Source organism: Rosa chinensis, chromosome 7 (assembly GCF_002994745.2).
Source record: "Rosa chinensis cultivar Old Blush chromosome 7, RchiOBHm-V2, whole genome shotgun sequence".
NCBI classification, from domain to species: Eukaryota; Viridiplantae; Streptophyta; class Magnoliopsida; order Rosales; family Rosaceae; genus Rosa; species Rosa chinensis.
Window position 1 is genome coordinate 37017098 of NC_037094.1, and position 15984 is coordinate 37033081.

The 15984-nt window shown below is 39.4% G+C and overlaps 1 protein-coding gene and 1 long non-coding RNA gene across 2 annotated transcripts; one reads left to right on the top strand and one right to left on the bottom strand.

The window, feature by feature from the left end:
* Positions 1-2197: 2197 nt before the first annotated feature.
* LOC121050645 lies at positions 2198-3557 on the bottom strand. The gene is made up of 3 exons (XM_040511431.1): positions 3147-3557; positions 2661-2840; positions 2198-2570 (listed from the first exon to the last, which is right to left on the bottom strand). The coding sequence occupies exons 1-3, from the start codon at positions 3555-3557 to the stop codon at positions 2319-2321; spliced, it is 843 nt and encodes a 280-aa protein (XP_040367365.1). The 3' UTR covers positions 2198-2318.
* A 7337-nt stretch (positions 3558-10894) lies between these two features.
* Positions 10895-15391, top strand: LOC112180216. The gene is made up of 4 exons (XR_002928155.2): positions 10895-11060; positions 11178-11554; positions 11669-11789; positions 13886-15391. It is a non-coding gene; the product is annotated as an uncharacterized LOC112180216 (long non-coding RNA).
* The last annotated feature ends 593 nt before the right edge of the window (positions 15392-15984 follow it).

The following is a 15984-nucleotide window of genomic DNA, read 5'->3' on the forward strand; positions in this document are numbered from 1 at the left end:
GTAATCATTTTAATGCTAGAAGCTGAACTTCCATCATTTTGGCATTTCGTTTAAGCAATTCTAACTGTATTCGCATTATAATGTATGTAACTTTTGACAATTAACCAGTAACCTTATGATGTAGTTCCCTTTTATAAGTAACTTAGATTGAAAATTACGTTGTTTTGAGTTTCATAGGTGGTTCTACTTGTCCAAGCATCTGTGTCTCCCTAATTGTGTAGACTTTTTTGAAGAAATCAGTTTGCCAGAAGAGTCTACTGGCTAGAGGAAGAATGTCTACACATTAGGGAAACAATTTAATGCTCGAAAGGTAAAAACGTTCCGAAAACATGTAGGTCTGTTTGAAGAAATCTGTTTGCCAGAAAGGTCTACTGGTTTATGTATCTCGACTACTTGGTTATCAATAGGTATCCTGATGAAGAGGTGAACCAGGTCTACTTGTATTTTGATCAAATTAGCCCTATCTTGTTGACACGTGGACTACGGTGGGCCACATAATACGAACCATCGAAGATATATTGGTCTACCCTCTTGGCCAACACAACATTGCTTTACACGTAAACATGCTTTCCTTATGATGTAGTTCCCTTCTATTAGGCTCCCCAATGGTGTCTACTTGCCTATCGAATTCTAGATTGAGAATGAGTAACCTAGATTGAAAATTACGATTGTTTTGAGTTTCATAGGTGGTTCTACTTGTCCAAGCATCTGTGTCTCCCTAATTGTGTAGACCTTTTTGAAGAAATCAGTTTGCCAAAAGAGTCTACTGGCTTAAGAAAGAAGGTCTACACATTAGGGAAATAATTTAATGCTCGAAAGGTAAACACGTTCAGAAAACATGTAGGTCTATTTGAAGAAATCTGTTCGCCAGAAAAGTCTACTGGTTTATGTATCACCACTACTTGGTCATCAATAGGTATCTTGATGAAGAGGTGAACCAGGTCTACTTGTATTTTGATCAAACTAGCCCCATCTTGTCGAGACGTGGACTGAAGTGGGCCACAGGCTACGAACCATCGAAGATTGGCCTACCCACATCACACACACTGCATCGCTTTTCACGTTAACATGCTTTCCTTATGATGTAGTTCCCTTTTATTGGGCTCCTCAATGGTGTCTACTTGCCTAGTGGTGTTGTGGAGTGAAAATGAGATACCAAAAAAATTACGTTGTTTTGAGTTTCATATTTAGTTCAAGTACTTGTCCGAGCATCTTTGTCTCCCTAATTGTGTAGACCTTTTTGAAGAAATCAGTTTGCCAGAAGAGTCTACTAGCTTGAGAAAGGAGATCTACTCATTGGGGAACAATGATATTGCTAGAAAGGTAAACACGTTCAGAAAACATGTAGGTCTGTTTGAAGAAATCAGTTTGCTAGAAAAGTCTACTGGTTTATGTATCTCCAGTACTTGGTCATCAATAGGTATCATGATGAAGAGGTGAACCAGGTCTACTTGTATTTTGATCAAACTAGCCCCATCTTGTCGACACGTGGACTGAAGTGGGCCACAGGCTACGAACCATCGAAGATTGGTCTACCCACATCACACACACTGCATTGCTTTTCACGTTAACATGCTTTCCTTATGATGTAGTTCCCTTTTATTGGGCTCCTCAATGGTGTCTACTTGCCTAATGGTGTTGTGGAGTGAAAATGAGTAACCAAAAAAATTACGTTGTTTTGAGTTTCATATGTAGTTCAAGTACTTGTTCGAGCATCTTTGTCTCCCTAATTGTGTAGACATTTTCGAACAAATCAGTTTGCTAGAAGAGTCTACTGGCTTGAGAAAGGAGATCTACTCATTGGGGAACAATGATATTGCTGGAAAGGTAAACACGTTCAGAAAATATGTAGGTCTGTTTGAAGAAGTTTGAAAAAGTTTTCCTCAAATTTTGGTCTACTGGGCCAAGGATTCATGTGTAGAAAACATGTAGGTCTGCTTGTACAAGGCATCTATAGGTCTACTTGTGATCTTAATGGTAAATTGGAAAATAAGTAAAAGACTTGCACAAGTCTTCCACAAAACCACAAAAACCTGCAAGTAAACTACATTGCCTGTCGAATTGCAAGTACAGTAGGGTGTTACATTCTTAGCCTATAAGTGAACTTAACTAGATCCCAAAAACCTGCAAGTCTTCCACAAAACCACAAAAACCTGCAAGTAAACTACATTGCCTATCGAATTGCAAGTACAGTAGGGTGTTACATTCTTAGCCTACAAGTGAACTGAACTACATCTCAAAAACCTACAAGTCTTCCACAAAACCACAAAAACCTAAGTAAACTACATTCCAAAATCACAAAATCCTGCAACCTTCCCTCATCTGCTATGACGGACATTTGATGCCACACCCCTCTTGGATTGAGCTCTAATGTGAGGTGGTTGGACGATTGGGTTCTTCACGGTCCCTTTCTTCGATTCTGCTTTAGTTTCCCTTTGTGCCATCTTAGGTGTAGAACATATTGGTGGTGGCCGAGTTTTGATGGCTTCCTTAATCCATTTCCAGCACTCATTGAATTTGTTCCTTACCAATTCAATGGTTAAGTCCATGCGTACCTCTTCTGAGTTAAACTGCAGTGTTATTTGAATAAGTAATGTTAAGCTAAGTTATTACCAACATGTCATTCAGATTCATACCTCATGCAGATATGACAAACATACCTGATGCCACCACTCATATCCATAACATTGCATGTGTTTGATCACATACACCCCACAGTCAGAACCGCCCTCTTGTTTCGAGCATTGAGCCAGCTTGAATACATGGAAGTCAGAAAACTTCTTCACAACATTCTTGACTTTGAACTCCACATGGTGGTAGATAATGTCCAGTGTTTGCAACTGCACAATTAAGAAAAAATAATGATAAGTACAAGGCTTATAGGGTTTTCATGATCAACACAAAAAGATTCAAATGCAAGAACATCATTTACAACAGCTTTGCACAGATTCATTCATCTCCTGTTACATTGTAAGCTATCTCACACTTCTCTTGTTTGATTATCAAGACGCACAACTAGGAGGTACCAATAATTGATGTCATGCATTGGTATGAAAATCTGTTGAAAATATGAATGTGAGAATGATGTACGATCGAGAGAAAAACCAACAATTATTGCTGAACACAAAGAAAAACTTTTCCTTTACCTTCTCGCACTCAGGTATGCCATTCTCAAATCTCTGTACACCCAAACCCTTCGAAACTGCCCTTGCCGAATCTCCACACATGTCTCTGTCATTATAACTTTTCATCTTCTGACAAAAGTATGTTGTGAAGTAACAACATCTATTGCTTGGGAAGCGTCCTAGAAATAGATAGTCACTAAACAAATTGATAATATCATCTTCAACCCATCCGTTAGGTTTAAGTGACCAAACTGTTTTTCGACTAGTGAAGAAATTTTTACTATCCACAATGGTCTCCTTCTCTTCAGCTGACACATCATAAACAAACTTGAGCACTCCTTTGTCAGCCTCCTCCTGATCTCCCTTAACTTTGAAGTTACCAATCTTCTCTATGTTACTCTTGGTCGTGGGGTTGGCATCAACTTTCTTCATACTTTTCAGTGGGATGACTATAGATGTTGAGTTAGATAGGCAAATCAAAGAGGTCTTTTTTTTTTGTTGCAAGTCTTCCCCATGTACCTATAACACCTACGTGAGATAGAAAGTAGTTGCGTGTTAGTAAACAGAATAGGAAAGTAGATGTATTCATTAACAGTGAATAGAGAAGGGATACATTGAAAAGTAACTTTATTAAAACTCATTCATCTCTTATTACAAGGTGCAATAAATGCACTGCACAAAAGGAAACACCACAGCAACTATAAAGAAATGCAGTGAATGCATTCCTTTATTGATCAACCACAAAGAAACACAGCAACTATAAAGAAATGCAGTGAATGCATTCCTTTATTGATCAACCACAAAGAAACACAACAACTATAAAGGAATGCACTAAATGCATTCCTTTATTATTGATCAACTAACAAGAAACACAACACTTCGTTTCATTCTCCATTCACTACTGCCCACAACTTCATAACTTCATACCTCTTGTTGCTCTCCAACTTTCTTTTTTGAAACTTTCTTGGGGCTTACTTTTTCTGCTAAGCCATCAGTTTGAAGGTTCTGATTGACATTCACATTTTGTGCAGTCAGAGTGTTAAGCATACTCAAGACTTTGTCCATCTTTCCCATCGTATCATCTCTCAGATTGCACATATTATTTTCCAACCCATTCACTTTAGCAGCCAAGTCAGACATTTCTTTCTTAATCACTCCATATGCTTTGCCCTGATCTCCACTACCAACACGATCACCAACCTTTGCCATAAGAACATTTTCATCCAGCAAAACACCTTACTTGTTCGCCCATTTGAGCAGTTTGCCCGTTTCATGGTCCCCCCAAGCTTCAACTGGGTACAAGGACTTATCCACAATAGTCTTCCCATGTGAAACACAATCAAAATAGAACAGTTGCAGAAAAAGGACACAACTGCTACAATAGGACTGAGAGTCTTTTTTGAAACTGATGATGGCCTCCATCAAACATTTGAATGAGTAATCAGCCCAGTTTAAAGAGCTAATCAGACGAGTGTCCTTCAGGGCCAGCAGCCACTTCTTTGGTATCGTCAGTGAGGCAGATGGGCTAAGGATGGTGCTCATTGTGAACAGCATAAACAAGCGCTTGAACTTGTTGTCAACTTCTTCTGTATCCTTCAGGTTGTTCTACACGTCCCTTAAACTGATCTTCTTATCCTTCCCATAAAAGGAGTTTATTATCGCCATCAACTCAGGGTGATCATTAGTGGAACCTTTAAAGTCGACCTCGGACCCAGCATTCTTCAACCCTATCACATTTTCAAAGTCACTTGCATCCATTTCAATCTCCTTTCCGTGCATAGTTATAGTACATGCATTGGGGTCTACGGAGTCCACAAGGACACGCAACATAGAGTGGTGAATTTTCCTTCCTGACATCTTCAACAACACATCAAATCCAATTGCTGAACAGGCTGCCTTTTTCTCATCGCTAAAATCTGCAACCAAAGACCTGAAGCGGTCTGGAGAGCAACGGGTATCAATCTGAACCAACTCAAGCAACTCTTCCTCAGAAACTGATGACTGACCACATCGATCAGTCACTACATACTGTTCCTTCTCTTCAGTTGGAAGCTCTTTCCATTTTTGAGATATCTCAACTCGAAACTGAAACATAAGCAATTGGTTAAATTAGTAGGAATCCCAGTTAGTATTACATGTAATTGCAAAACGAGCATGTAATTTCATCCAATACTCACATCATGGTTTAGTTTTGGGGGATTGATTTGTTTGTGTTGAATGTTCCTGCACTCAATCTAACAATGTCACATAACTTGAGTCATTCAGTCCAAAATTACCAATTGGATGGAAATTTGAATACTTACAGGTAGTTCAAAAAGCTAATGGAACGACCGGAGGCTTTCTTCTTCATCATGAGCTTCTTTCGATCCTTCACCTCTTTGGCTTTAGCAGGTGAGGCAGACAACTCTAAATCCTCTGGTGCCTTCTCTTTTTGCGACCATGTATCATTGGAAGGAGGTTTCTCTGCCTCAACCACCGGTTCATCAGAAGTAGGTTTTGGTGCCTTAATTACCGCTTCATCAGAAGTAGGTTTCAGTTTAGGTACCTCAACCACCGCTTCGGTGCCGTTAACAGAAGCTTTCTTTGTGGACTCCAAAATTGGAGAATTTTGGTTCGAGACCTTAGAGACACTCGCTGAAGCCGATGCTTTAGAGGCAGCGATTCGAGTACTCTTTCGGGGGCCTCCATCGGAGATCATTGTGGAGCTACTCGGTTTAGGGCCTCCATTCCAGAACTCTTTTGGGCACCTCCATCAAAGTTACTGGAGCTGCTCGGTTTCGCCCTTTTGGGTGCCTTCTTTGTGTAGACCTTCGGCGGCATGTTTGGTCTAAGTGATTTCGGAGATGGAAAAAGAGAGAGAGGAATGAGAGAAGAATGACGGTTAGGGATGAGGGTTAGGGATTTGAGGGATTTCGGAGATGGGGGAAGAGAGTGAGAGGAACCAGAGAAGAGAGATTTCTGATTTAGGGTTTAGGAAGAGGATGTGGAGGGATTTCAGATGTGGAGAAAGGGAGAGAAAAACAAGAGATGGAGAATGATCGAGTTGTGAGAGCCTCTTGAAGGAGAAGACGATGAAAGGAGTGAGTGGGCTCGACAGTCGAGGCGCTTGGGAAATTCAAATTCTCACAACCGGTGCAACTGGTTGGTACCGGTCACCAAATGGCATCTTTTTTAATGTATCGGTGTCTTAACTCACCGAAGGGGATCCCTCCCATCTTAGAAAAGATTACAATACTGTGGAGATAATTAGCTCCCACTAATGTGGAAAGTTAATTAGTTGGGAAGTTATTCCACAGAATGTGGAGAAAATTGCTACACATATTTTGTTTTTGATTTTTTTTGTTAAATTTCTTTTGTTTTTCTTTTATTTGTGAATTGACAATTATGTCTTTCTCAAATATTTCAGTTCAGATGTTTTTTAATATTTGAGTGATATTTTGGTAAAATTTTTCTGTTTTGGCTGACAAACTTTATTCTCTTAATAATAGTATAGATATAATGAGCTTTCATATTTGGTGCCCCTTATGCTTTGAGGCCCTGGGCTGTCGCCAAGACCGCCCAACAGTATGGCCGGGCCTGAAAATATATATATATATATATATATATATATTTACTAAAGAGAAAAAGCATCCTTATTGGAAAAATTCAGAAATTGTGTAATATATAAGAAGGAAAATTCCTCATAAAAAACTCTCAAGCAATTTTTTTTTTTTTTGAACCAATGCACCTCAAGGGCATATCATCAAAAGAGGGGTAAGGCCATAATGACCATTACATTTCATTCCGCTATCATCTACAGATAGGCAAGAATTAAGTTGTAATGTATAAGCATTACATTGATACATAGGCTAGGTACATTCATTAAAAAACCAATCATGCTCACTTACTTAAGGAAGCCTACAGACTATGAAATAACATAGTAAATAAGTAAGCCTAAAGTTAAAAAACTTATAGTTGCCCTAAAAACAACGGAAATAGGAAGGGAATTATTGTAACTAGACTAACTAAAACATAAAAAAGGACTCTAGGGTAGACGCAGCCCAAACTCCATCCTCCACTCCACTAGCCGGATGTACAATTCCGGTGCAGTTCCACTGGTCCCTCTGCTGCGGCCCTCATCGCCGTCCCTCCTCAAGCCGCCATGAACCAGCTTCACCACGCCGTCGTGCCCTCCGATCCAGATCTGGAAGACGCTCTTGTACACACAACCCACTGCAAGGAAGATGGCGTCTGGGACTTGTCGCCAAACCCCTCCAACTCAAAACCCAAGTCAAACCTTGTCCAATGAGCCCCCAGGCACGGCATGCAATTGAATAAAACTCGGTCAAACTAAATTTACTATTCTTGCGTCACAATCGAACCTGATCTGCCAAGCGTGGTCTATGGGTTTGTCGGATGTGCCCAACACTACCTTTTTTCAAGGTTCCGCAACAGTTGTAAAATAAATCCAACATTAGGTTTTGCCTCTGGTCTCTCTCTCTCTTCACATGTTCAAAAGCTTGATATAGACTCATACGATGCTTCTTCATCAAATAAGATAATACAATAGTCGCACTTCTCGAGCTTCCTGCAAAGCTATGAACCAACACACCACCCCCTGATGTTTTAGCTTCTTCGATATAATTGAAACACTCATTAAAGTGTTGTCGCAGGTCTGTGGTTATTCTGTCTTCGACATTCAAAACCTTATACACAAAATGGTTTGGATATTTAGGTGGCAAAGAATTGGCCACGGTCAGCATGTGCGTGACATTTAAGTCCTTCAGCTTCTTCCAGTTTTTTGCAGCTCCAACAGAACCCAAGAAGAGGCCCTCTTCAATTTGGCATGGAATATCATCATCATCAATTCCCCACAGAGGATGCACCATTGCGAAATAAATAAATCCCCTCAAATAGTACGTACGCACTCACAAGATCAAATTAATCTCTCACAGAATTTGAGACTACCACTCTCCTCCTCCTAGAGATTTATAGCCAGAGTCAGTTAAAATCCAATTGGTTGTAGGAATCCTAGGACAGACAGGGAACTGTCAATTGTTTGCCTAAGTCATTGATTTTACATACCATATGTAATTAGGATATTCTTAGCTGAGGTTGTTGATTGCAGTTTTCCCTTTTTTGGGTTCATGGACAAAGATATTTTGGCAAATACAGAATATAATCCCCCGGCACTTTCAAACTTGGAGCATGTTTGATTGGTTTGCCTTTAGTTTCAGAAGCAGCAATATGACCTTCGGTTCCAGTTTAGGTTAAGGTTAGGTTAGATGAAGCTAAGATCAAGGTGGCATCAACCAAACCAATTGGGAGGGTTCCCCTTGAGCTATTTCTAAGCTCTGATACCAGTGAATTGCGGATCTAACCAATGCTCAAATAATCAAGAGGTTTTTGTTCCTCTGTTAAGATGAACTTTAATTCTTCAATATTTTTCTCAAGCCATAAATATGTTTTTGTACCATGAAAATTATATCCCAGTATTCTGGAGTTTCTCTACTGAGTCTGGCTCTGTAGTCTTTAGCTTTTCTCAACTTTTCTTGTTCTTCTGCTAGATTTTTACTAAATTTTTAACCGTTTGCAACTAAATCCAATCTTGACACAATGCGATCTAAATGTGCGATTATGGATATTAAAAATTTAACCGTTTACCTTTGAATATGGAGGATGAATTTTAACTGCAATTGCTATCTAAATAAACAATTTCAAGAAATGGGCCCACCACGTTCCGTTAAAAGAAAAGAAAAGGTACTGTTTACTGTAGGAATAGTAAAAAGGAAATGATGGTGAATGAGAAAGGATAGGTAATGGAATAAAAATAGATAAGATGGGTAGGTGAGAAGAAAACGATAAAAAGTTTGTGTGAAAGGGAATAAAAATAAGTTGGTGGTGTGTATGAGAAGTATTGTAGGGGTCGTCAATGGGCAACTCTGCTCAAAATTAATGGGCTCGGGCCGGGCGGGCAGGGCCAAAACATATATTTTTTTATTTTTCGGGCCTGGCAGGGCCGGGCTTCTCTTAAAAATCAAGGCCCAAGGCCGCCCATGGGCCCAGGGACTTACGGGCTTTTTAGGGCAAGGCCGGGTCGGGCTTTTTTCGGTGGGCAGGGCCGAGCCCATTATATTTATATGTCATATTATTTTGTTAAAAAAATACAAAAAGCTATGAAAAAATGATGATATGTTAATGATTGAACAAAATAAAATACAAAATTAAAAAAACATATGGCCTAATGCAATAATTAGTTCAATATAACTACATAAAAATATATTAATACAAAAATTGAACGGGTTTTCGGGCGGGCTTATAAGGCCGGGCCGGGCGGGCTTTAATGGGCATATAACGGGCCGGGCCTGGGCTTTGAACCCTCCGCCCTAGCCCTGCCTCGTGCCCAATGGGCAGGGCCGAGATGGGCTTTACTATGGGCCGGGCCGGGCCTGGCTTTTGCCCAATGGGCCGAGCGGGCGCCCATGGGCTTTTAGGCCCACGGGCCAAATGATGACCCCTAAAGTATTGTGGTGATTTTGGGGTGTATGAGCATTTCCCCTTTTTTTTTCGGATTGGTTTTATCTTGGGGAAATGCTCCAATGAATTGCATAAACTCTCAAAACCAAAATGAATACACTACATGCACATTTAATCAATTTTATATGCATATTATTGCCCCCCAATACTCATATTATTGCCTCCCAATACTCATATTACTTTTATACGTTATCAGCACGCTCAGAGCCAATAGCCAAGAAAGTAAACTCTAGTTTTCTAGTTTTTTGAAAAAAAAAAAAAAAACCTAAGAAGGAAAAATATTTCTTCTTTTCTGCCGCATCCAAAAAAAAAAAGAAATAAAAAATTGTTTTGGCCATGGGCCTCACCGCACCCAGCCAAGAGAAATTGATCTCCGCACCCAACAACAGGACCAGAGCAATTGATCTTCGCGCTGCCCTTGAGACCCGATCTCGACCTTAACGACGACTCCTTTGCACCGTTGCCGCAACCAGATCGAATTCGTCAGCCCCCCACCGTCGCAGCACCCAGATAGGCGACTACGTAGCAGCCCACCCGCCACCTCTCAACCCCTGGCCCCCGATGCCTAGCGTGCTCTGCCTAGCGCCTCTGCACACATCGCCGCCGGACACCAATGCTCCTCCAGATATTGATCTACCCAGCCACTCATCCTGTAGCACCAATCCCAGCACTGGCCGCAAGTCCCAGCGAGAGAGAGAGAGAGAGAGAGAGAGAGAGAGAGAGAGAGAGAGAGAGAGAGAGAGAGAGAGAGAGAGAGAGAGAGAGAGAGAGAGTGTGAACCTGTAATTTTTTAATTAATTGAAGGTTGCAATTGTCATTTAACACTTAATTGGGTAAATGGAGTTAAAAAACTCTTAGTGGAGTAAGCGGACAATTTTGAAGCTGAAATTGGGTAAGTGGTCACGGCCCCAAAAAAAAAAAATATATATATATATATATATATATATATATACTATTATTAAGAGAAGAGAGTTTGTCAGCCAAAACAGAAAAATTTTACCAAAATATCCTTCAAATATTAAAAAACATTTGAATTGAAATATTTTAGAAAAACAAAATGGTCAATTCAGAAATTCAAGAAGAAGAAAAAAAAAAGTTAAAAATATATTTTGTGCAGTAATTTTCTCCACATTCTGTTGGATAACTTACCATGTAATTATCTATGGGTGTGTTTGGAGTCTAATATATATATATATATATATATATATAAATATAAAGTAAAAAGTGCACTTGTTAAAGAGAGAGTTAATAGGAGGTGAAGACTGCAAAAAGCCTTTGAAGTAAAACAGTTGTGTGTACCGTGTACGAGGAGGAGATCAGATGAGCAGTCTGACGGAGGAGCCTTTCTTGGTCGTGATCCTCTGCTTACGGAACTCTTGACCCTTAGAAAACCTCCGATCACTGGTTCTGTTCATTCAGGTACACCACTATCTTGATCTTTTATCTCTCAACTCTCTGATCAGCTAAAGGGTTTTGTGAATTGTGGGTACGTTTTGGTTTGGTTTATCGTCTCTTTAACTTTAGTTTCCTTGCCAGGCAGGGGCGGATCTACATGGTGGGCTATTTGGGCTCAAGTCTAGACAGTTTTTTGGGCAAAAAACGACCAAGTATATATATATATATATATATATATATATATATATAATTTCAGCCTATACCCAAAGAAAAAAAGAAAGAAAAAAGAATAGGGAGGTAAAGCTGCGTTCTCCCCCAGCCACAGCTTCGAGACGTCGACTGCTTCGAGTTCTCTCCTCTCTTCGCCTCCTCAGTCCTCGCCTATTTTTCACTCATTGAGTCATCGGAAAGACGGAAATATCATAGTGTCAGACCCTCCGCGGCCGGCGGCTCCGCCTTTTCTTCTCCAATCTCCACCTCTCCCTTCCATTGCCCGATCTAATACCCAACTGCCCAAGGTTTCTCTCACTCTCCTAGTCTCCTTTACGCCAATTTCGTATCTTGTTCGATTTTCTTAATGTGGGTTCACTGGGTATATTCCATTTCACTGGGTATCTTGTTTCGATTTGCAGAGATTTGCATAGCTTCTTGCAAAGTTACAGACTGGAGTGACCGAAGACTCGAAGAGCTTAGCTGATTGCCTGGGTTTCTGGAAGAGTTCTGGACTTCTGGCCCTCCATGGCTCCATGAATTGTGAGTTGGGATTTTGAGTTTTGGGTATAAGTTGATGATTGAGATTGTTGGATTTTTTTAGGAATTAGGGGATATCGGTTTTGGCCTTTTGGGTTTGTTTCACTCAGCTAACCTGATAATAATATTTGCCGACTTTACTTCTATTTACATTGGTTTGCCTTCTTTCAACCTGAGATCCTTGAGAATATTCGTATCAAAGCAGGTGGCAAAGCATACCTGCATCATAATTCATGATACTCTAGTTAAGTATAAAACCTTGATTATCACAAGTGAAGCATTTGTAATTTTTTCATTTCAAATGCGCGCAAGTCGGCTTAGTCGGCTACTCGGCTATCTCTTTTAAATATGTCTGTCTTGCTTGTGTATGGTGTTTGTGTAGATATTATGAGGCTGAATTGTAGAAAGAAGGAGAGCTATTTGATATTATGAGGCTAACTAATGCAGCGTTTTCGGACTTAATTGACTACTGTTGACTTGTTGAGTGTTGATGCCCTTTCCATCTGAGGATGAGCCTCCCCTGGGTTCCAAACCTCAAAAAAAAAAAAATTAGTGTACTTCTAAATAGCCTAGACAACTCTCAGATCCTGGATCCGCCACTGTTGCCAGGGGAACATTATTATAATGAAATTGTGTCTTCAGGAAAGATCAAGATATAAACTTTTCTATGGGATTAGTCTTCAAAGAACCTTGTTTTTCTTTTTCTTTATTCATTATTCACCCGACGTTTTTTTATATGGGATTGATCTTATTACTGATCATGATGACACACCACTATGCATGTTCTGTTTTTCGTTTTTGGGTAATTAGAAATCCCCAAACCTGCTTCATGGACGCTGGATCGAAACTCGAAACTCTTTCCAGAGCCTACAATCTTTAAAAGGGCAGGCAAATAGGGTAGTGCTGTTTGAGGAAGCCTATTGCCATGAAATGAGGGCCGAATGAACTTTGAGACTGGGACATAATCATGATCAGATGGTTACCCGAATTACTGCAACTCGGTTCTGGAAGTCCCTTCTAGTTGTCCATACATTCAGAGTATAGGAGTCAGTTATAATTGTATTCATTCATCAAGAGTCAAGAAACTGATTGCAGATCAAAGTAGTTTTAAGAATTACTTGCCTAGTCCTAAAAGACTTACCCTTGGTGTAAAGAACTACATATGCTTCCTTAAAACTTAAGCTTTATTCTGAAAAAAGGTGATCAACTTTTGTCATCCAGTAATGGTTCATGGTGAGTTCCGTTTTGGGGCATAATGAACTAGATACCTAGAATTCCTAATTTCAACTAAGGTGGCTCAGCTTGCTGCCTTTCGCGTCACCTGTACACTGTCGCTCGCTGGGGAAGGCTGCTGAGAGAGGGATGCTGAGGAGGGAGTACTAGTGGCATTCAGAAAAACCTGTCTCAAGGAGTCCTCACAAAACCTTAAAAGTAAAAAACGCAAGAAAAGAACTTGTGTGGGTTTGTCTATGTACACTAACAACTATGAGCTTTTGCAATTACGTAGTTACTAATTACATAATATAGAAATGAACTGAATCGAGACAGAGAAAAATAGTTAGGTAATAGTGATGCTTCCTTTTAAACGTAAGTACAGTGGTTTTCAGTTTTCACTTCTATGGCATGTTCTAGTTGTGAGACAAAATTAGAAAATACAAAATACATGTTTCATTTGATAGTGTTGTTGATGCAGAATATAATCAAATGAGGAAAGTACTTTAGTGAGGGTTTTGTTAGAAATCCTCTATTAGTTATTCAATTTAGTGTATTGTTATTAGATATTATGTATCCTTTCTAGAATTATCTTTAGTCCCTATAAATAGAGGCATTGTAGTTGCTAGACAGACCTGCAGACTTGAAGATTGCAGATGATAATTGAATAAAGTTCTTGAATCTTTGCTTTCTCTTCTCTAATTTTTGTTTCTGTCTCCTATTCTATCAATCTATTTCTCCTTCTGTAAACTCTAATTTTCTCCTTTTATCCTACATTCATCAAAGAAAATTCTGTATCATCTCCCCCTTTTCTGTTTCTATTTCCTTAGTTTTCATTCATTTAAAAAAAAAAAAAAAAATCTGTAATGTGGTCATTTTATGCATAGGTATTGATTGATAAAATTGAAGAGTCATGATGGTGACAAGAAGCAAGAGTTCAGGCCTATTAAAGTTAGTGGAGGAGAGGTTATTGAAGAGGAAAACAGAGGAAGAGAAAGAGCAAGCACAAATTTCATATATCCCGAAGGACTGTATCTCAAACATCCTTGCACGACTTCCTGCTGACTCTCTTCAAAGGTCGAGGTTTGTTTGCAAACCATGGTATAATGCAGTTAAAAACCCCAAATTCATTCATGCTCATCTCCAACTTTCTGAATCTGTTTTGAAATGTAAAGGAAAGTTTGCACCCTATTTCTAAGAAGCTAAAAGTGGGAGAAAATGGAAGGTCATATCCTATGGCATCTAACCTACAGGCGAAGCAAAACAAAATTCCAGTTGAATCAAAACTTTTTGACCCAAACATTATCCCCATTTTTGGTCACCCAGCCTTAAATTCTCCAAAAAAATTTGTTCAGTTTCTGGAATTTAAAAATGGTAAGAGTGACATAGGAGAATACTGTTTAAGTTGCTTGGGCAATAATATTAGAGCCACCTGGAATGGTCTAATATTGCTTGACAACAAATTGAAGAAGGGAGGAGTCAAAGTCTTGAATCCTGTGACTAGGAAGGTGATTGCACTTCCTGTGGGTACCTTGTGTCGTCTTCCACATCAAGAATCATATGGTTTCGCACTGAGTGATGTAATTGGTGAGTATAAAGTAGTCCACTTGTTTCTGGATCAGTTGGGGTTGCTGTGAGATATTGAGCCTTAATAAGAAAGCTTGGAGAGAGGTCAGTGGTCCTTCTTTCGGGCTCTTTGGTAATAATGGGTTTGGATATGCACCTGTTTCAGCAGCCGGAGCTTTGCACTGGATTCCTCATTTTAATGTAAGCAATTACGTAGTGTCATTGGAAGTTGACAAGGAGAAGTTTCACCAAATACCATTCCCTAAGAGCTGCAGAACTCATGATTGGATTTTTGAAGCAGAACTCATGACAGGATTATTGAAATTGGTGGCTCTTTAGGTTTTGTCACTCATGAGGACATGAACCACATTGACATTTGGATCTTGAAGGGTTTATCTGGGGAAGGGTGAACAAAGCAGCACAGTATCACAGTGGATTCCAAAATTGACATGGTTCCCCTTTGAAGTTTAAGAATCAAGGGAGATATTATTTTCCGTAGAAACAAAGACGACTCTTTCTATGCTTACGACTTCCAACAGCAACAGATGACAGAGATTGGGAAGATTAATGGACTACCAAGGTGCCTGCCTCATGTCAATAGCCTTGTTACTTGGATGCAAGTGAGTGAGGACATGTTTGACTGACCTGCAGCAATTGAGTGTGATTTTCTATATGCTTGAATTTCTCTTTAGTTTTATATGCTTAGTTGGAAATGAATTTTCTTCTCTTTATATGTATATATATCTTGCGTATAAGATTGAATTGCCCTTTCTGTTTGGGCATAGACCGTTCATTTTCCAATACAATTGCTTATATAAGTTTGCTTATGTGTTGTTTTCCTTTACTTAGGATGAACTGGGGTTGAAAATCCATCAAAACACGTACAAAAGCAGAGCCTACCAGCCTAAATTTTAGAGGCTCGAAGCTTAAATATCTCTGTCCTGTATAAAGATACATTTCAATTTGATGGACGTCCGAGTTTTGCTATTGATTTCAGGAAGAAATAATGATGAGTTCGTGTAGAGATTTGTATCTAGTGAAGGTAAAAAAGTGTGTAAAAAAGTGTACAATTTAGCCTTTTCTATGCATCGTTTTGGACTGGCAAACAGAGAATTGGATTTTGATTATCCCTTGGGTCATGTGTCAATGTGGAGGTCCAAGCTCCAAGGTAAGACATCTGCATCAGTTCATGACTAATCCCCAACCAGCAAATCTAATATAGCATACACAGTATGGTCGTCTGTGTTGGGCTAAACTAAATAGATTTATTTTTTTAATTGTCAAAAATTCATTTATGATTTTAAGAAGCAAGTTCCGTCTGACAAGGAAAAGTGAAAATTAGATACAAATATATAAATACTATATGAAGGATATGATGGTAATCTTGATAATAAATGGCAAACAGAAATTAAGGGAAGAG